Source organism: Microcaecilia unicolor, chromosome 4, assembly GCF_901765095.1.
Source record: "Microcaecilia unicolor chromosome 4, aMicUni1.1, whole genome shotgun sequence".
Lineage (NCBI taxonomy): Eukaryota > Metazoa > Chordata > Amphibia > Gymnophiona > Siphonopidae > Microcaecilia > Microcaecilia unicolor.
In genome coordinates this window covers 237,214,523-237,236,678 of record NC_044034.1, presented here as the reverse complement: position 1 = coordinate 237,236,678, position 22,156 = coordinate 237,214,523, and the positions used below count along the sequence as shown (strand labels likewise).

General features: G+C 39.4%; 1 protein-coding gene across 1 annotated transcript in view; it reads left to right on the top strand.

Moving 5' to 3' along the window:
* The window catches only part of PCCA (propionyl-CoA carboxylase subunit alpha), a 1,085,625-nt gene that overhangs the window by 436,428 nt on the left and 627,041 nt on the right, over positions 1-22,156 (top strand). The window contains 2 exon segments of the mRNA XM_030201346.1: positions 3,129-3,223; positions 8,562-8,712. Coding sequence (XP_030057206.1) covers positions 3,129-3,223; positions 8,562-8,712 — 246 coding nt within the window.

Below are 22,156 nucleotides of genomic sequence, written 5' to 3'. Positions count from 1 at the left end.
GTAGACTCCACCCCAGTCTAGCAAATAAAGGAAAATTCTATTATTTGGCAGACTGACCCCCAATATGATGCCTCTCAGGATGCAATGCATGGGGTCAGATACCACCATTTTTTACCATGGCGTGGAGGCAGGGGTGAGTGGGTATTACTTCTGACTCCTGCTAAAGATATGTGGATGGAAGTCCTGGGGTTTGGGGTCCACTATTCTGCTAGGGAACTTTGTCCGAGACAGAGGGTTGGAGGAAACCTGGAGGGAAGTAGCAGGCTTTAAAAAAAAAAAGTGTCCCCTTTCCTGTCGTTGCGTGAACCATTCACTGCTTATGCACCAAGAAAGAGGACATTTTTTTCTTCAGTATAGCAGAGAACTGTATATTACCATGGTGGTGTATGCTGTTTTTTTTTCCCGGACGCTACACAGTTTTTAAGTGATAATTTGCAGCCTACTTACTTATTGCATTAGGGATCAAAAATTATGCATTCAGCTTATATTAAAAGCTATATGCCAAGGCATCAGTGTGTGTCTTTTTTTTTTTTTTACATTTGTACCCCGCGCTTTCCCACTCGTGGCGGGCAATGGAGGGTTAAGTGACTTGCCCAGAGTCACAAGGAGCTGCCTGTGCCAGGAATCGAACTCAGTTCCTCAGTTCCCCAGGACCAAAGTCCACCACCCTAACCACTAGGCCACTCCTCCACTTTAATGTAGTCTTTCTGCATCGGCCCTACAGTGGTGTGTTCAAAGCGATTTAACCAAGAAAGAGGGTCTTCTGTCCAGTTAAATTGTGCTCTGTGGGCCAGCTGCCAATATTTAGTGGTACTTAGGTGGTTAGAGCTGATATTCTGTGGCACTACCTAGTTATTCTGAACCCAGAAAGGGTTAGGGAAGAGCTGGTACTTAGGTAGGCACAGGCCATATTCAGTATCCATGCCCACACAACAAAGTAGCCAGATAGGATAGCATTTTGTATGGTCCTATCTTTCACCACATACCTATGTGGGTGCAAGTTTAATTAAATAAAGCAACAATATTAAGATGCAGATGGTAGGCCAGCAGTGAGAGGGGTGCTATCCAGTCTTTTGCATTGAATGTCACATATATGATTTTCTCCCAGTTAGTGAGAGGTTATATGTATATACTCGATGCAAAGAGTTTCTAGATCTCAAAGAATGAGCCTGGTCTCCTGAGGCTAGTGTTTCAGATTTGGAGGAGCTGAGGCAGATAGATACATAGAGGAGACGCACAGGGGCATAGTAGGGAAGTTCCACCTCCAGCCTGGCAGCCCCTGTGCTACCTTGGTGAAGGGAGGTCTTCTAAAAGGAGAGCATCACCCTGGTGAAGTAGGAAGTAATCCTGTAGCTAGGACCTGCCAAGCAGGGGATGCAGTCTTGCACTGAGGAAGTGTCTCCAGGGCTTCTGCCCAAGAGGGAAGGGTTAGGATAGTCATTGTAGTTGGTGATTTGATCATTAGTCGTATAGATAGCTGGGTGGCTGGTGTATGTAAGGATTGCCTGGTCACTTGCCTTCCTGCTGCAAAGGTGGTGGACCTCACACATCACTTAGATAGGATTTTAGATAGTGCTGGGGAGGAGCCAGCTGTCTTGGTACATATGGGCACCAATGACATAAGGAAATGTGGGAGGGATAGTTTTGGAAGCCAAATTTAGGCTCCTAGGTAGAAGCTGAAATCCAGATCCTCCAGGGTAGCATTTTCAGAAATGCTCCTCATTCCATGCGCAGGACCCAAGAGGTAGGCAGAGCTCCAAGTCTCAATTCATGTTTGAGACAATGATGCAGGGATGAGGGATTTAGATTTGTTAGGAACTGGGGAACATTCTGGGAAATGGGGAGGCTATTACAAAGGGATGAACTCAACCTTAACTAGGATGGAATCAGGCTGCTGGCACTTGAGTTTAAAAAGGAGAGAGTGCAGCTTTTAAACTAGAATGGGGAGGGGGGGAGTCGACAGTCACTCAGGAGCATATGGTTCAGAATGGGGTATCCCTTGAAGGGTACTATTAAAACAGGGCATTTAAGGAATCCCAATAGAGAGGGGAGAGCAGAGTAAAGGAAGCAAATTATCCCTATGAACATCTAAGCAGCTTGTAGTGTTTAAAAAGACGAAAACTTGCCACATGTGGTTGTGGCAGGGGGTGGGTTTGGTACAACATATCAAGTTTAATGTACACTAAATGGTTGTCATTGTAAGATGGATGATTAATGAACATATCAGAATGATGTGTGAACTCAAATCTAATTATTTATTGGTTTTGTTTTTCAATCTAGGAGTAACATACTTAATGTAGATTATTCATTTTCTAAATCTCTCCTATCAAGAAACTGATTTTATATTAGGAAGAAAATTGTTAACCTGTATCTACTCTAGAGGCCGACTGAAACTGCTTTCTCCAGTTTCAGCTGAAACTGAAACTGCCACTGAAACTGTCTGAAAGGTTTTGGCTGAAACTGCAGCTGAAACTTACTGGTTTTGGCCGAGGTTTAAACTGAAACAGAAAACTCAAGTTGTGTGAATGTGAACCAAGCAAAATAGCCTCCACATACACAGACCACAGCTAATGAAAAGTGAAGTTAAAAGCTTTTTGTGTGTGGTGCAAAATCAGCCATTAGTGAGTGCCAGCTGATATCATAACTTCATAGAGAGGCTAATTCCTACGGAGCTTATCAAAAATTTACTGGCTTATATTCCTGTTTCTTTTGTATCAAAAGCATGTATTTACAATTTTGCAAAATCATAACTGCATTACTTGCAATTGTAGTACAAAAAAGAGAATACAAATGTAGCTCTCTCCCCATAACTGCTTTACAATTCTTGGTGGTCTAGTGATATAGTCGTTATGATTATTTAGTAATGGTTAGCATGTGCTTCAATTTCCGTGGCCATTGCATAAAGTGGGCCCTGCAGCAGAAAGCATGTGATAATATGATTTGGGTGTGCAAATGATTAGTTGATGATCCTCTTAGTGTGTTGCTTTTATGACAAGTTCTCTTTTTATGGAGGTGATATTAGTGGGGCCTTTATACCGTAAACAACTTTTAATATAACAGACACAAATCTATAACTTGATGAGAAAATGTAAGTGTTCATTTATTGACATCAGGTTTCTCTTTATTAGATTTTGGCAGATAAACAGGGTAATGCTTTGTGGCTCAATGAAAGAGAATGCTCTATCCAGAGAAGAAATCAAAAGGTGGTGGAAGAGGCACCAAGGTAAGTATATTTTGCAGGAGAATTTGGTATTCACTGGCAAGCTTTTCCAGAGGTTCTGTTAAATAGTATGCTTTTTGTTTAAAATTAAATATGAAACTATTTTTCCATCTCACTGTAAACTGTAAATCAATAGTAAAAAATAAAACTGATTTTTAAAAAGCTTTCTGAACTTAATTTTAAACAAAAAGCATGCACTGAATGTGAAGAAGCCCATGGGCACTGAATGGGCTTCTCTGCATTCAGCACGCTACTAATCAGTAGTGCCGCGTTGCAAAAAAAAAAAAAAAAAACTCTAAATATGAAACTATTTTTTTCCATCTCACTCTAAACTGTAACTCAATAGTAAAAAATAAAACTGATTTTTAAAAAGCTTTCTGAACTTTTTTTTTTTTTGCCAACGCGGCGCTACTGATTAGTAGCGTGCTGAATGCAGAGAAGCCCATTCAGTGCCCATGGACTTCTTCACATTCAGTGCATACTAATTGGTAGTGCTGCTTTGCAAAAGGAGCCCTTAATAAGATCCATTTTTCTCAAACCATAGTTGGGAAAGAAACGTCGAATAAGGGTTTAGGAAGATAGGTTTAAATGGGTGTTGCTCGACGCAGAAGTAATCATTATTATTGTGATGAAAATAAAGGATATTGGCAAAAATTGTAAAGAGAAGTTAAATAGTGGAGGAGTGGCCTAGTGGTTAGGGTGGTGGACTTTGGTCCTTGGGAACTGAGAAACTGAGTTCAATTCCCCCTTCAGGCACAGGCAGCTCCTTGTGACTTTGGGCAAGTCACTTAACCCTCCATTGCCCCATGTAAGCCGCATTGAGCCTGCCACGAGTGGGAAAGCGCGGGGTACAAATGCACAATGAAATGCAACAAAAAAATGTATGGATCTGTGGGAGCAGGATTTTACCATTGTTTGAACTGATGGTACATCAGGAATAAGACAGAATTTAAATGATGAATTAAATTAAATTGTTCTCTATTTTCTGATTCCCAGAAAAGTCTTTATGACAAAAATGTTGTAGGTGCTTAGTTCTGATAAATATAAACTATAATTGTTTTTAAATTAACATTAAATTACGTTTACTCTGTTTAAACAAAAAACTGCTGAAAAAATGGTACAGTGGTATAGTCAAATGTTACATGAAATATGTAGTTGATGCATAACTGAGTTGAAGAAAGTGATGTTAAGGAAGTGAATGTGAAAGGTTGAGGTTAGGTGTGAGGAAATGCATGTCAAGGTTAGAGAAACAGATGAAAGTATGAACAACTTCAATTAATTAACCTGGCCGATTGCAGAGATAATCCTGCCACTTTAGATATAAAGCTTCACCACATGGCAGAGATCAAGTTTAGCAGTGTGACACCTTTGTTCTATTCTTTGGATACAGAAGAAGATGAATAGAAGGGAAAAAAAGGGCTACAGCCATGTATTTAGCAAACCTAGGAAGACATCACTGTATTACAGGTGAATAACTCTCCTTTTAACTGTAGTAGAAATAATGTTAATTCTCCAGTTGCCAATATACAATTAAAAATCTCCCTTCATCAACTGCTTCGAGGTGTGCCTTCTGAATTTGAAAACAGACCACCTTTGGTTGAAAGAGTTTTTTATTTTATCTTGATGCCGTCAATTACTTCACTACAGAACCAGAATAATCACCCCTAAAATCTGATTCTTAAACAATAATGACTGTCTTAGTTGTGAGTTTTACAGTTATTAAAAACTTTGATATAAATCTTTGATTTGTAAAGTTTGGTGGCTATCTTTGGATCTTTTTTTATCAAGCTGCACTAGCGGTTCCCATGCGGCAATGCCGACAAAGCCCATTCAAAGTGAATGGGCTTTGTCGGCATTACCACACTGCGGACCGCTAGCACAGTTTGATAAGAGACCCTTCATTGTTTACTTTGCTTGACCATTGTTTTTTGTGAATAATACCCTCTCCTCTTTGTTCAACCTAGAATATTCTTTAGAAAAACAGAAGATTTTAAAACTAAGCTGCTCTTAGTAGATCTAAAAAGTGATCCTGAGCTGTAAAAATAGACTAATTTAAAGCACAACAGTATCAGTCAATTGGATAGCTTAGTTTCTTCGTTTGTGAGGTAGTCTTGCATTTGCCTTTACAGCACAAGACATCATATTCTGATGATAAAAGCCTAAAGAAAGAGAGTATACTTTTTTTAAAACCAGCAAATTTCCTTCTTCCTCCTCTTTTTATTTAAATGTATTATTGAGTCTGTGTTAGCGTGTTTTGCTTGATATGTTTCTCACCTTGAACACCACTGAGACTGTTCTTAATCCTTTAAAAGCAGAGAGGAATTCCTTAACATGTAGGAACAAATCAACCCCATGGCCAATTTGCAATACTTGTGGAACTACAAGTTTTATTGACACATTACTCACTATTAATGGACACAAATGATACAGATTTGTCTTTGAATGAGAAATAGAATATTGATCAAAGTAATAATACAACAAGGGAAAAATATAAATTAAAGAAGCAATCACCCAGGACATAGAACTAAATATACAATTATAAGGTTTACAAATATTCTTCTAAAGGTTGCCAGATTTTTACCACAATGAATATCTTATTTTTTGTACCACAGTTTTTTTTTCATATTTACAAGTCAATAAAATTGTATTCCATCAAATATCATTAGACATATTTGAATCCTAGTTACTGATCTGCAACGCCAAGGGCAACAATGTCTAACAACATAAGCTGTGACTGTAACAGATCTTCATAAAACACTGCTGATATAAATATTGTTGGTTTCGTTATTCAAAACCATTTATGCTCTCTGCAGCATCTATGTGCGTAAGTGCTACTGACCAGGGCCATCCCTTTATTTTCAGCAGCAATATCTGGATAATGCAGCTGAATATCAGTGCAGACCATTCTGGTTCTATCTTGATAACAATGGGCTGGAGCTAGAGCAGTCCCCCGAGTTTATCCAAGTAGATGTGATATTGCGTCCATTAACTGGATAGCTAAATAAATAACTGCCCTAACTTTATCCGGTTAGCTATTCAGATAGCGGGGCTGAATATTTCCACTAATTGGATAGTGCCAGCAAATATTGCTAAATCTGGATAAGTACATAAGTAATGCCACACTGGGAAAAGACCAAGGGTCCATCGAGCCCAGCATCCTATCCACGACAGCAGCCAATCCGGGCCAAGGGCACCTGGCAAGTTTCCCAAACGTACAAACATTCTATACATGTTATTCCTGGAATTGTGGATTTTTCCCAAGTCCATTTAGTAGCGGTTTATGGACTTCCGTCTAACCCCTTTTTAAACTCTGCCAAGCTCACCGCCTTCACCATGTTCTCCAGCAACGAATTCCAGAGTTTAATTATGCGTTGGGTGAAGAAAATGTTTCTCCGATTTGTTTTAAATTTACTACACTGTAGTTTCATCGCATGCCCCATAGTCCTAGTATTTTTGGAAAGCATGAACAGACGCTTCACATCCACCTGTTCCACTCCACTCATTTTATATACCTCTATCATGTCTCCCCTCAGCCGTCTCTTCTCCAAGCTGAAAAGCCCTAGCCTCCTTAGTCTTTCTTCATAGGGAAGTCGTCCCATCCCCGCTATCATTTTAGTTGCCCTTCGCTGCACCTTTTCCAGTTCCACTATATCTTTCTTGAGATGCAGCGACCAGAATTGAACACAATACTCAAGGTGCGGTTGCACCATGGAGCGATATAACGGCATTATAACATCCTCACACCTGTTTTCCATACCTTTCCTAATAATACCCAACATTCTATTTGCTTTCCTAGCCGCAGCAGCACACTGAGCAGAAGGTTTCAGTGTATTGTTGACGACGACACCCAGATCCCCTTCTTGGTCCGTAACTCCTAACGTGGAACCTTGCATGACATAGCTATAATTCGGGTTCTTTTTTCCCACATGCATCACCTTGCACTTGCTCACATTAAATGTCATCTGCCATCTAGCCGCCCAGTCTCCCAGTCCCGTAAGGTCCTTCTGTAATTTTTCACAATCCTGTTGCGAGTTAACGACTTTGAATAACTTTGTGTCATCAGCAAATTTAAATATATTGCTAGTTACTCCCATCTCTGTCCATTATTCAGATACTGGCACTGCCTGTTCAGATATTTTTCAGGCATTGTGACTCACTTAAAAAAAAAATGCTGACTGCCCAAGTTGAATATTGACCCATATAATTTGAAAATGAAAGAGCAGATTTAAGTTGCAGAATCTTAGTAATTTTTCTGATATTTTATTCCATAATGTATAAGTGGACATTCAAAAAGTGTGTATGCTCAAGTGCCCAGGTGTGCGTTATAGATGCAAATATATCTTCACATTGTTCAAGCCAGCTCTGTAAAGTTTTTTAAAGGGGTCCATGGAGTATGATCTGGAAAGAATAAGATCTTACGTGGGGTTTTTCTTTGAAAATCAGTCCACTATGGGAAAGATGCCTGAAACTCGACACATTTGAATTGGTTTTGAATAAGGTGCAAGTATACCTGTGGAAAGTACACATGGAGCTTTGAAAATGCAGGCTTTATGTGCTATTGGGGCCTGGTTCTGTCTATTTTATAAAAGTGTATAGGCACCTATGTAGTCTTTGTCAAATATAAAATAGGGCCTTGGACTTCATATAAGGCATTCTGTTATAAAATCAGGCCTGGAATGTATATGCTTTTGTCAATTAAAATAATTTCAAAAGCAGCACAATATCAAACGTCAACTTCTCAAGCCATACAAAAATAGTTAGGGAAAACTTAAGACCTTATTTTAGCATTCTGAGGAGTTAAGGTGATGAAAATGATTCTGACTGTGCCTGTTTCTCAAAATACTACTCCACAGGAGATATGGAAGGCACAGACTCATCTTGTACTTTGTTTTAGATTGTATAATTTCCATTGATAAAAATTACAGCTTAAATCCAAGATGAGGGGTCAAGAACAAACTTTGAAGAGCCGTATTTAGAGAGTTCTGGCTATAAAATAAAGATGAGCAATCTATAGATCATTTCAGGCCAAGGGGGTTATTTCATTTATCCTACTCAGATTTTAACAATTTTGAGGAACAGTGTTTTGAGAATTTAGGCCCACTGAAGCAATAGTGATGAGGCTTTTGCTGATATTTGCAGGTGGTAGAGATGGCTTCTATGTTACAGCATTGGTGGGCGTTTCCTGCTCCACCCTTGCCTCTTAGCTCCCCCTCTTGCCCTACTGTTAAGCACAAATTTCACTGATCAGAATCTCTCACTTTGTGCTGGTAGTGCATGCAGAACATGATGTTTACACTGTTCTAAAACTCAATGTATTGCCATTTTTTAAAATGTTTTATAGCACCTTTCTATATCCTGAGACCCGAAGAGCCATGGGAGAACAAGCTGTAGCTTTAGCTAATGCTGTGAGATATTCATCTGCTGGTACAGTGGAATTCTTGGTGGATTCCAAAAAGAATTTCTACTTTTTGGAAATGAATACACGACTTCAGGTAAGAAACACAGCTAGTTTGCTCAGCCTGAAAAACAAAAGGAAAAAAAAAATCCCCACTGGTCTAGCTCTTGAAGTACCCATGTTCTCTGTTTTGCTGTTATACTTTGCTGATTTGTGTTGTTGAATGTTAATTATGTGACTTGCTGAGTTGACAGTATGGGGTAATTTATACCTTTTGCCATGTGCCTAGCATGTTTTAAATATTGACATGGGCACTTATGAAATTGTGAACGTCTTTACATATGTAAAAATATAGGTACTTTGCAGAATAGTGCCCACTTTTGCAAAATCTGCTCATAGGCATTCCTAGGGATATACTTTGGGAAGAACAAAGGATGGACTCATGATCTACATGTATAGAGTACCTGCATACACTCAAACCTTTTTTGGAGCAGATGTAAATTTGTGTGAGACTGTAAGTTCACTATTGGGGGTCATTGGTGTCTGTTTTGTATTCTTGTATTAATATGAATTGTCTTGTAATGCTTCTTAATTTGTTATGTAAACCACATTGAACCTGAACTTTCATGGGAAAATGCGGGGTAGAAATGTCATAATATTTTGCTTTTATAATATAGGGGAAGGGGAAATGGGACTTGAAATACCGCCTTTCTGAGGTTTTTGCAACTACATTCAAAGCGGTTTACATATATTCAGGTACTTATTTTATATCAGGGGCAATGGAGGGTTAAGTGACTTGCCCAGAGTCACAAGGAGCTGCAGTGGAAATCGAACTCAGTTCCCTAGGATCAAAGTCCACAGAACTAACCACTAGGCTACTCCTCCATAAAGTATGCCCCCTTTTGGATTTTCACATAGCGAATCGCTCTTACATGGTTATTCATTGTGCTTTAATAACTTTTCCACTTGAAAATCAAATGTTCCTTTTATGTTTCTTGCCCTAGTGATAGCTTTATAACTTTCACTGGCAGAACGTTTGAGCTGTTCATTTGTCATTCATGAACACATTAGCAGTATTTATAATTTGTATACTTTTTAATGTCTTAGTAGCAAAAGTTATATGTTTCATGCTATATTTTGTTTTTATGCTCATGGGGTTGGCACCATAACATTTGGTGATGTCATATGTTTTACAGTGTGCAAGTCTAGATAAACTGGAAACCATTATATATTTTTAAAGTTTTTATATGAAATTATATTGAAGTTTCAAAACTGTAAGAAACACATATAAGCAGTGTATAGGAGTAAATAACATAGAATCCGATTATATAAAATAACCCCTCAATGCTAATACCTGAGGGAATACATAACGACAGCTTAGTGATTTCCTCCCACCCTCTCTCTCTCTTCCCTTACTTCCTCAGAACTTTCTCATCTGGATAGGATGCAAAATTAAACCTCTAGATCATTTTTCAAAAGAGATCGAACTCTTTCAGTTAAGTGCCCAAAAAGGGTGTCCATAATCTCAGGAAACGGCGTTTAGCTGGTCGAACTTGTATCTCCACTGAAAGGTGATTCATGTTCAAAAGTTCATGTAATTGGGATCTCCATTGGGTCACGGTAGGAGGATTAGGTTTAATCTATTGGAACAAAATACATGTTTGGCAATTAAGAAAGCTTTACAAAGAAATAAGCCAATGAGATGAGAGCCCTTATGAATGCCTGTTTGCATCGTCCAGTAAGCTGGCCTTTGGGCTAATAGTCCATTGACTGTGTTAAATGCCTATTAAATGTGTCTGCAGAGTCTCCGAAAACTCCTTTATGGAAGGACAGTCCCATATGAATGTTTGTAAGACGCCGCTTTGCCACTGCATTTCACACAAGATGCATTTGTTGGGCAGCCCATCTTTTGAGCGCAAGATGGATGAATATACATTCATAGGAGAAATTTGTAATGAAGTTCCTGCAGCTGCATGCTTTCTACTAACCGAGGTGCAGAGCGAAGACTAAGTAGGAATTTGTCAAAATCATGGAAGCCAAAATGTGTAATCCAAAGAGCCACTATCCGATGCAGAGGATGCAGTGTACATGGAATTATCAGGGCCTCATGGTTATGTCCTACTAGACCTTTATTAATTGCTAATATAGGCCAAGAGTCATCAAACTGAGATTCTGTGAAAGCTTCCAGATGCTGCCTCACTACAGAGTCCGTATAATGTTGCAATTGGAGGTGTCAATACCATTCTTTGTGCTGTAGGTCATAAGTTCTTCAAATCTGATTGAAAGTTAAGGATGAGGGACCTTCCTTGTCTATAACATCCCTTAACATGGTGATGCCCGCACATTGCCAATAGATGAAATCACTACACAGTCCAGCCTAAAAATCCGCATTACCCTAATGGAGATATTTCGAGCAGCTGACAGGGAGGTGAAAATTTTGTATAAATCATCTTCGAGTCCAGCTAAGAGGACAAATCACAGGACGTTTCCGTAGAGTCTGAGGAAGTTTTCGTTTCTAGGCTTGAACAATGTAATTGAGCGATGGGTCTGATGATATTGTCTGTTCAAAAACCATGTCACAAAACACTGATGTGTGAAAAATCCAATCTCTGACATATCTCATATTACAAGCAACATTTATACATTTCAATATCTGGTAAGGTCATTCCTCCTCCCTCCTTAATAGTTGTAGTTGTTGCAAAGAGGCCCTAGGTCATTTGTTACCCCATAGGAAATGATGGATCATCTGATTCCAACGTTTCCTATCCTGTACTCTTAAGATAATGGGCAAATGTTTGCAAAATAAAAAGCCATTACGGTAATACTGTCATCTTTAGCAAATTGATTTTAATGGAATTAGAAAAGGTGCAGAGAAGGGTGACGAAAATGATAAAGGGGATGGGACGACTTCCCTAAGAGGAAAGGCTAAAGTGACTAGGGCTCTTCAGCTTGGACAAAAGGCGGCTGAGGGGAGATATGATAGAGGTCTATAAAATAATGAGTGGAGAGGAATGGGTAGAAGTGAAGCGTCTGTTTACGCTTTCCAAAAATACTAGGACTAGCGGACATGCGATGAAGCTACAATGTAGTAAATTTAAAATGAATCGGAGAAACATTTCTTCACTCAACGTGTAATTAAACTCTGGAATTCGTTACCAGAGAATGTGGTAAAGGCGGTTAGCTTAGCGGAGTTTAAAAAAGGTTTGGTCAGCTTCCTAAAGGAAAAGTCCATAGATCATTATTAAATGGACTTGGGGAAAATCCACTATTTCTGGGATAAGCAGTATAAAATGTTGTGTACTTTTTTGGGATCTTGCCAGGTATTTGTGACCTGGATTGGCCACTGTTGGAAACAGGATGCTGGGCTTGATGGACCTTTGGTCTGTCCCAGTATGGCAATACTTATATATTTATGTAACCTGAAGGGGAGCCCAGTGGTCACAAAGCCGTGCAGTTTCTAATAAAAGAGGAGCTATATTTAAGTCACTTAGTAAGTGGAAATCTCATCTTATCATCAAAACTAGGTATTGTATTTGTCTTGGCCCACCGCAGCAGAAATAGTCTGCACCAGCATGCCGAAAGATCCCCAGGCAACCCCAGAGCCTCTGATTTCTCCATATTAATCCACAAACCTGAGGCTTGTCCAAATTCCAGCAAAATTTCAAGGGTGCATGGTAAGGGGGTCTATGGCTCTTCCATTGCTATAAATAAATCATCTGCAAACATTGTTATTTTAAATCCCATCAGTCCCACAGGTATATCCAGGATGCTATCGTCCATCGGACATTTCAACGCTAGAGGTTTCATGCATAAAATGAACAGAATAGGGGACAGAGGACATCCTTGTCGAGTGCCTCGTTTAATATCAATGACTGGGAAAGAATGACATTAACAAAAATCTGGGCCAAAGGCACAGTGTACAGTAAGCAAATCATATCTGTTATGGGACTATGAAATCCTAAACAGTTAATAACTTCCCAGAGATAGGGCCAGGAAACATGATAAAAAGCTTTCTCTAAATCAAAGTTTATAGAAAGAGCATCCATCTCATGTTGATATAATAAGTAAGTGTCATAAGAATTTTGTGTATAGTGCCTGCCGCATTTCTACCCAGACGAACCCAACTTGATGGGAAGCGACCACATCAGGTATAATTGCACTAAGCCTATTAGCCAACACTGCTGCATAAATCTTAGAATCGGTATTCAATAATGAAATCGGCCTATATAAGCCTGTGCTTAGTGGATCACATCCTGGTTTCAGGAGGGGAACCACCACTGCCCCCTGCAATGTGTGTGGAAGTCTCCCATGTGCCAATGCCTCATTGTAAACTGCAAGCAAAGTGCTCAATAGTGGGAGGTTCATTAACTTACAAAATTCAAATGGAAGACCATCCTGTCCTGGCGTTTTATGCACAGGGGCTGTCCAGATAGCATACTGGATGTCCCCCACATGCAATGGCTCAATCAAGATAGCCAAGCTTTCCTCTGTCATGGCTGGAAACGGGAGAACATCTAAGAATCAGAGGTCCCCGGGGACAGGACATGGGATGCTGTGTAGAGTGTGCGATAGAGATTGTGAAAAAATTGGTTTATCTGTGTGTTACTTTGAAGCTTTGCAGACAAGGCACAAAATGGGGATCTGCCTGCATTTGTACCAAGTGGGCCAAACAAGTACCCATGTGGTTCCCATATCGAAAGAGTGTCCGTAACACATGGAATTTACGGTACGCTGATGAATTAAAGTATTGAGCTGTATTTGTCAGTATTGTGTTCTATTTTCAACGGTTAGATCACGTGCCAGAGCTCTCTGTGTTTTCCGTAAATGCTCTTGCAACTGTACAATTTGGCAATTCAATCATTTAGCCCAAAAAGCCATGTTTGAAATGATATCTCCACATAATACTGCCTTGCCCATTTCCCAGAAAAGGCCCGGGGTATCTCGGTGTCCCACATTATTCTGACAATATTCCTCCCATTTTTTTGAGAATATAAGCCTGAAAATCTGCATCCCCCGCCAGATGTGCTGGCATATGCCACAACAGACGGGGGTTCTCAGCGTGGGAGGGTGAGGTTCATTTACACCATTGCATGATCCGAGATACCCACTGATACGATATCAACCTTTCACACCCTGGGGGAACAAGGTGACCGATAAAACATAATCTAATCTGCTTTCAGATGGATGTGCTCTAGAAACATGTAAAGCCAGCCTTTCCTGGGTGAAGGGTTTGCCAAATATCTAACACATCTAAACTAGTGAAAGGAGATCTTCTCCCTAACAAGTGGAAGGAACTTGAGCTTTAGCAATGGTTTTCCTATTGTTAAGCAGGTCAGCAACTTCATTAAAGTAGTCTCCTAGGACAATGGCACTCTTTGGTAGGCTCAAAAGAAGGTTTTTGGAAAGAAAGGACTATCTGGCAGAGTCAGGGCATATAATGACAGCAACAGATAAGGTACCCAACATAGGGAGCAGTGAAGAACTACTCATGCATCCTGTTCATCAGTATAGACATGGTGTTCTATTAACGGGATGGCCTTGCTGATAAGAATTGCTTCATTCGCCTTGCAAGTCATAGGTGCTGAGGAGGAGTAGCAACTTTCCACCCATTTTCTCCGCAACTTCTGATGTTCTTGCTGGGTCAAATGAGTTTCCTGCAACAAGGCCACCCCAACCCCCCAACGCTACGTGGCTGTGAAAATTTTTTTTTCCTTTTAACTGGGGAGTTTATCCCACAAACGTTCCATGGTAGAAGAGTTAATGCCATAAGGTCAAGGGGTGGTCAGGAAGGCCATCAAGAAAGTCACCCCTGTTCAACTCAAAAAGAGTCTCGCTTGGGAATATAAAGGGTGCACCTCCAGGAGAGAATTTGCAAAAATAAACTTGCTAAACATAAACTTTTCAAATCCCAACCATTCCTATCAAATATCCCCTCCCTCCAACAAGAACTATAAACCAAAATTTGTATTTCGTGTTCTACACCCTTCAAAGTGAAACTGTATAACTGTCAAGTCCCACACAGAAAATAATGTAGGATAATGAAACAACAACAGTATCTTATGTATGGCATATTATGTGAAGCACCCCCAGACTCTCAACCGATTGCTTCTTGTTGAGACTGTACTCCAACCAGTTGAGGCTGCACAAGGTGGTAATGCAGAATGTGAGGCAAAAATGTTTTTCCCTTCAGATATGTCACTTTTCCCATTCAAGTGTTTGCATGGAATCTATTGAGAATAGTTTCAATAAAAAATAGAAAGTAAAAAAGAAAGTCAGCTTTTACGGTTATGAGTACAAGTATTCATTGACCTGTAAGCACTGCAAAAAGTCTAAAACTTGGCCTCCCCCTTATATTTAAAAAAACAAAAGTAAACTGGTTGCATATTTCTGATTTAGAAGAAAAGGTAAGTAGCTTTTATTATAACCTTCATCATGTTTTTATAGGTCCTTTCACTTAGGGCTCCTTTTACAAAGCGGCTCTACCAATTAGTGGCACGTCGAATGCAAAAAAGCCCATTCAATTCCTATGGGCTTCTATGCATTCAGTGCAGGCTAATCAATAGCACTGCTTTGTAAAAGGAGCCCTTAGTATACTCTTCTGTAAAATACTATGAATTTGTTTAGAATCAAATGTTCTGCATTGGCAATTATTTACTTTTTATACAGAGTAGTTGCACTACTCGTTGACAGGTCTAGTAAGCATATCACCGTTTGGTGATTTTAGACAGCTGCTAGTTTCATTATTACTTACTTACTTCAGGAGAGGAGGAACATCTGAATTATTATTATTATTTTTTTTACTTAAATGTTTCTGTTTGCCTCTCTATCCTTTATGATGTATTTTGTGACACTTGTTTTACAACCTAACTGTATTAGAATAACCATTTACATACCATTTTTTTTATCGTTAATGCCTCACTCCAGGTTTTTAGAGCTATACATTGCTGAAGCATTTGTTCAGTGGGTGTGCACCCTGCAGTGAGCTAAAATTTTAAAATGTCACTTATAGCCCTTCACACTTGTAACAGATGCTGAGTTTTAGTGCTATGACCTATCTTTTTTTTATTTTTCAACGCAAACTTATTTGGTTGAAAAATGCTTTTTGACATTTTTTCCTTCCTGATAGATCTGTTTGTATTTTGTCCAGTTTTTTATTTCTACTTCAGTTCACACCATATACAATTGACAGCAATCATGCAAACATTTATCATGACACATCCCTCAAATAGTACATCATTTATCACTCAAAGTTTTCTTTCTTAGTCATTCTAGATGTTACAAGCTGTCATGGAGCACTTCTGATTATTTATTTATTTGTTGCATTTGTACCCCACATTTTCCCACCTATTTGCAGGCTCAGTGTGGCTTACATAGTACCGTCAAAGGCGTTTGCCCAGTCGGTGGATAACAAATACAAAGTTGTATAGTGATCGTATGAGGTATAAGTGGAAGGTTGGAAAGGATGAAGATTGCGTGATGTCCTGTTTGATCATAGTCATGCTGTGGTAGGTGAAGAGGGTTATGTGGGGTTGTTGGGGTAGGTCTTTTTGAAAAGGTAGGTTTTTAGTGATTTCCTGAAGTTCAAGTGGTCGTGGATTGTTTTCACAGCTTTTGGGAGCCCATTCCATAGTTGTGCACTTATGTAGGAGAAGCCGGCTGCGCAAATTGTTTTGTATTTGTCCTTTGCAATTTGGGTAGTTTAGGTTTAGGTAGGATCTTGAGGATCTGACTTTGTTTCTTATGGGTAAGTCTATAAGGTCTGTCATTATCACATGGAAAGTGATCCATATTGATGACTTGTCATAAAACATAGAATATGATGGTAGATAATGACAGTAGGGCTCATCCAGGGCCAGTTTTACCTATGGGCAAGAGAGGCAGCTACCCCGGGCCCAGCTTAAAGAGGTGGGGGGGGGGGGGGGGGACACATAAGTAAAAGCAATGTTGAGCACAGGGCCCACTCCTCTCCAGCTTTAACTGCCATCTTTCCTACTGACAGCACTGCTGTTTACCTTGCCTGCTAGTTTGCCTTGGGGTCAAAGCTAGAAGTTGTCTAGCTCTCCATTGTGCTTCCTTCCTTCCTTCCTCCCCATCCCCCACCCTTTTCCAACAGCTTCATTACCACCACTAGTCAAGCCCCTTTCTTGCAAAAAAAGTGGCATAAATACGTAGAGACACTGTTTAGCCGTGCCATTGCTTTGCTGGTCCCGCACCTTCTGATGTGTATTTCCTGCTTTCAAAGAACAGGAACTGCAGAGCCATTAGCAGTGTACACTAAACAGCAGCTGTGTGACTTGCCTTTTTTTTGTTGTTGTTGGGAAGAAGCTTGGTTGACAGGGGAGTAAGGAAGCTGCTGGACTTGGAGAGGGGTGGGGGGAAATAAAGCCCCAGAGGAAATTCAATGTGGACATAATAAGAGGTTCCATTCACAAAAGTTTGGCTGTGGCCCTGGTAGTTAATGTTGCATTACCTTAATGGTTTAGCAAAACTGATTATCAGTGCAACTAATTACCTCTTATAAGAAATACATGTTTCTCCTATCTACCTGCACTCAGAAAGTGGTGTGAGTCCCAGTTCATGTCAGTGCAATACTTTTAAATCTCAAAATCACCCCTTCTTTCCGTGACTCATAAAACTGTGCTTTCAGTGCTCAGTGTCTATTGTTCAATGTTCATAACTCCTTACATGGGCCATGTTTCGCCAAGAATGGCGTCCTCAGGAGAACTAATCTACAAAAAACGAAAATACAAATAAAAGTAAATATGAATCAACCAAAAAACAAATGGTAACAAAAAATCCTGTACAAAATCAGTTGAAGCTCATTTCATATAAAGTGAAGTCTAAACCATCCAAATCACTTTCAAAGCTTTCCAATTGTTACTTACAGTTCAGCAGATCATAGGAAGAACAGACTCCCATCAGGGTTGGATCCTTCAAAAAAATGCCCACACATGCGCAGTGTTTTTATAGGCTATCAGCTGACTTGCAAGCGCGGGAAATCTTAAAGTAGAGATTGCCAATCTATTTCCCTGTTCAGGGCGCTAGGGGCCACTGTATTCCATCTAAAAATAAGTTCTTGTTCCCTTTTCAACAGAATACGGGGTACATCACCACCATGGGGCAAAACAATCTGAATGAGCACTACAAATTTTAAATCCTGGGCTGTGTGATGGGTTTGTGCCCAGTGATCCACAAGAGGTGCCTCACGTTTATGGTTCCTTAAATTGCTTAAATGTTCCCCAATCGTTTGTTTCACCTGTCTGTTAGTGTGCCCAAAGTACCACTTAGCACACGGGCAGGTAATCCCATAGATAACTTGGGAGGAGTTACAATCCGTGAAGCTTTTAAGAAAAAAGGGTTTACCAGTTTTATGATTGTTTACCATCGTGGTGTGCCAAGCATACTGGCAATATCCACATTGACCACAACCCTTATGATCCTTTTCATCATGTGTAGTTATGTTACGATATGGATGGTTTAGACTTCACTTTATATGAAATGAGCTTCAACTGATTTTGTACAGAATTTTTTGTGACCATTTGTTTTTTGGTTAATTCATATTTATTTTTATTTGTATTTTTGTTTTTTGTAGATTAGTTCCCCTGAGGATGCCATTCTTGGTGAAACATGGCCCATGTAGGGAGCTATGAACATAGAACAATGGACACTGAGCATTGAAAGCGCAGTTTTATGAGTCACGGATAGAAGGGGTAATTTTGAGATTTAAAAGTATTGCACTGACCTGAACTGGGACTCGCACCACTGTCTGAGTTGAAACATCCATGAGAACATCAAGACGATCATAATCTCATCCCCCCACTCAAGCTAAGTAGTCTTTTATTTTTCACTAAGATTGATATAATTTTTGAATTCAAATTAATAGGGAGTGGAGGCAGGGTGTGCGATGATGGTGGTATGGTGATGTTACACATCTCGAGTCTTCGGGTCTCTTGTAATACACCAAAAAAACTGAGCACAATTCATTAATATAAATATTTAATTTTGTGTTTTGTTTTTTTGATCTGTATTGATTTGGTTTCTGACAAATAGTTTATGATTAAATTTTAACTGCCAGACCCTTGTCCATTCTTCTAGTATTTGGAGATCCCTTCTTATGGTTTCTACTCCCTCCAGGGTCCACTCTGTTGGCTATTGTCAAGTCATCTGCAAAAAAGCAGACTTTTCCTTCTAACCCTTCAGCAATGTCTTGCACAAATATATTAAATAGAATTATCCCCAGCACTGACCCCTGAGGCACTCCACTGCTCACCTTTCTTTCCTCAAAGCTGATGTCATTTATCACCACCATATGTTTCCAATCCAGTTCACCACTCTGGGTCCTAAGTTCAGCTTTTTCAGCTTATTCATGAGTCTTCTTTGAGGGACTGTATCAAAAGCTTTGCTAAAATCCAAGTAGATTATATCTACTGCACATCCTTCATCCAGTTCTTTGGTCACCCAATTCGTTTGGCAGGATTTTCCTTTTGTAAAGCCATGTTTCCTTGAATCTTGTAACCTATTGGCTTCTAGAAAGTCAACTATCCTTTCCTTCAGCAGTGATTCCATTATTTTTCCTACCACTGACATGAGGCTTAGGTGCCTGTAGTTTCCCTACTTCTTCCCTGTTTTAGCTTTTATGAAGAGGGACCACATCAGCTAGTCTCCAATCCCTCAGAACATCTCCTGTTTCTAAAGAACTATTAAATAGATCCTTAAGAGGACTTCTCTCTCATTAGCCTTGGATGTATCCCATCCGGCTCCGTTGCTTTTCCATTTTCAGATTTTCAAGCTGTTTATAAACATTTTCTCTTGTGAATGGTGCAATATTCTCTCCATTCCCAGATTTTCCCTCTGTAACCGACCGCTTTCCTTCTCTAGGATTTTCTTCCATGAACACCGAAGTGAAGTATTTGTTTAGCACGTTCGTTTTATCCCTCATTCCTCTTGCAATTTCATTCCTATTTTGTCTCCTTTCCCCATTATATCTAAAAAAAAAAAATGTCTCGTCACCCCTCTTTACATCTTCAGCCATTTTCTCTTCCGCCCACGCTTTCGATAGCCGTATTTCTCTCTTCTTTTCTTTGAGCTTAATCCGGTAATCTTTTCTGTGATCTTAACATTGTGTTCTGTATTTCTTGAATGAAGCTAATTTTGCCATTATTTTTTCAGCCACTTGTTTTGAGAACCATCTTCCTGTTTCTCTTGTTTTTGTTTACTTTCATTGTTTAAAGATCAGTTGCCATATTTATATCATTTTTTAGCTTGGACCACTTCACTTCACTTCTCCAATTCCTACCCCTGCCAATAGCGCCTTCAAGTATTCCCCCATTTTATCAAAATCAGTTTATTTGAAATCCAGTGTTAGTTTTGATGCTGAGAAGGCATTTGATTGGGTCTACTGGAATTTTCTTTTTTGTGTTTTGAAAGTCTGTTATACAGGGTTTCTTTTTGGATGCATTGTGCATTTTATATTCTGATCCTAGGGGGTAATATAGGTCAGTGGGATTTTGTTGGCTCCTTTTGTAATTCGCTGGGGCACACGCCAAAGATGTCCTTTATCTCCTTTATTTGTTTTAACTTTAGATCCTTTTATTAGAGATGTTATAGCTAATCTGGACATTCCGGTAGTAAAATTTACTACTTCTACATTTAAAATTTCTGCATTTGCGAATGACTTGTTAGTTCATATTACAGACCCTCATACGTCACTAAGGGCATAAATGAAATCTCTTGAGGAATATGGGGATTTTTCTGTTTTTCATTTAAATTTATAGAATTCCTTGGCGTTGGCCACATCAGATTCCCTTCGGGGCTGGGTGGGTCTGTTCCCGCTAAGATTGGAATCCTGTTCTTTTTATTACTTGGGGATTCAGTTGTACATGAAAACATCTGAGTTGTATCAGCTTAATATCTTGCATCTGTTTGATTCCATGATTGCCACATTACAGGTTTGGCATCATTTTATCCCTTGAGGTTGCATGCCATGATACACCTCTTTAATATGGTGGATTTCTTAAATGGTTATATGCCTTGCCAAATGCTAACCCTTAAACTTTTGAAAAAGTCATTCATAATTTTCATAGACACCTTTCTCATTTTTGTTGGGGTGATAAGAAGCCAAAAATCCCTATACAAATCTTGATGGGGAATTAAAGTCTTAGTGGTCCATGATTTATGTTTATTTATTTGTTGCATTTGTATCCCACATTTTCCCACCTATTTGCAGGCTCAATGTGGCTTACAATGTTCTGTCATGGCATTTGCCATACCAGAGTAAAAGATACAATTGGTATTACATAAAGAACATGGATGACATAATAGAATTAAGCAATCAGGTATAGAGAGATAACATTCAGAATATCAGGTAAATGGTGATGCGCTACAGTTCCTATTGTGGAACGTTGTCGTATGCCTTGTTGAAGAAATGGGTCTACAGTGACTTGCGAAAGTTGATTTGGTCATAGATTGTTTTCAGGTCAGGTGGTAATGCATTCCACAACTGTGTACTCATGTAGGAAAAGCTGGACGCATGCATTAATCTGTATTTTAGTCTTTTACAGCTAGGGAAGTGAAGATTCAGGAAAGTGCATGCTAATCTTTTAGCGTTCCTGGGTGGCAAGTTAATAAGTTCTGACATGTAGGCCAGGGCATCTCCGTGAATGATTTTATGAACCAGAGTGCAGACCTTGAATGCAACACGCTCTTTAAGTGGAAGCCAGTGTAGTCTTTCTCTTAGGGGTTTGGCACTTTTGTATTTTGTTTTTCCAAATATGAGTCTGGCTGCAGTGTTTTGGGCTGTTTGAAGTTTCTTGATGATTTGCTCTTTACAACCAGCATAAAGTGCATTGCAATAATCTAGATGACTCAGCACCATTGATTGTACCAGGTTGCGAAAAATAACCCTTGGGAAGAAAGGTTTAACTCTTTTAAGTTTCCACATTGAATGGAACATCTTCCTTCTTGTATTCTTCACATGGCTTTCAAGTGTGAGATTTCGATCAATGGTAACTCCAAGAATTTTCAGAGTGTCTGAAACCTAGCTTGTTTAGCTAGTTATTTGGGGAGATTGGATTTTAGATTTGGAGTACTCCCCCATCCAGATTGAATGGGTTTTTACAGCATGGCATTTTACTTCTTTATTACAGGTGCCCCGTACTATGCTCCCACCTGGGTTGCGGGGTAGTCTTTTGTTATTCCTCTTAGGAAAATGTGGCAAGACCTTACGAGACATTGGGATGCATCACCCCATTTTTCGTTTCTTCTCCCTATTTGTGACAATGTGGAGTTAAACTGCTAGCTAATTAGGCTTCCTTTTTAGTTATTTTGTAGTTATTTTTTTTGTACTCTTTATTTAGCGATAAAATTCTATCTAATATCCAAAAGATCTTGTCTTGGGGATCTTCAGAAGAAAATCACTTTTTCACACTGGCCTACCCAAGTTCCTATGTTTTCTTTTCTAGTCCTCTTCATTAGGGCTGTACCAAATATTCATATTCAATTTGGCCCTGAATTCATTATTCATATTCGGCCAAATAAATTCA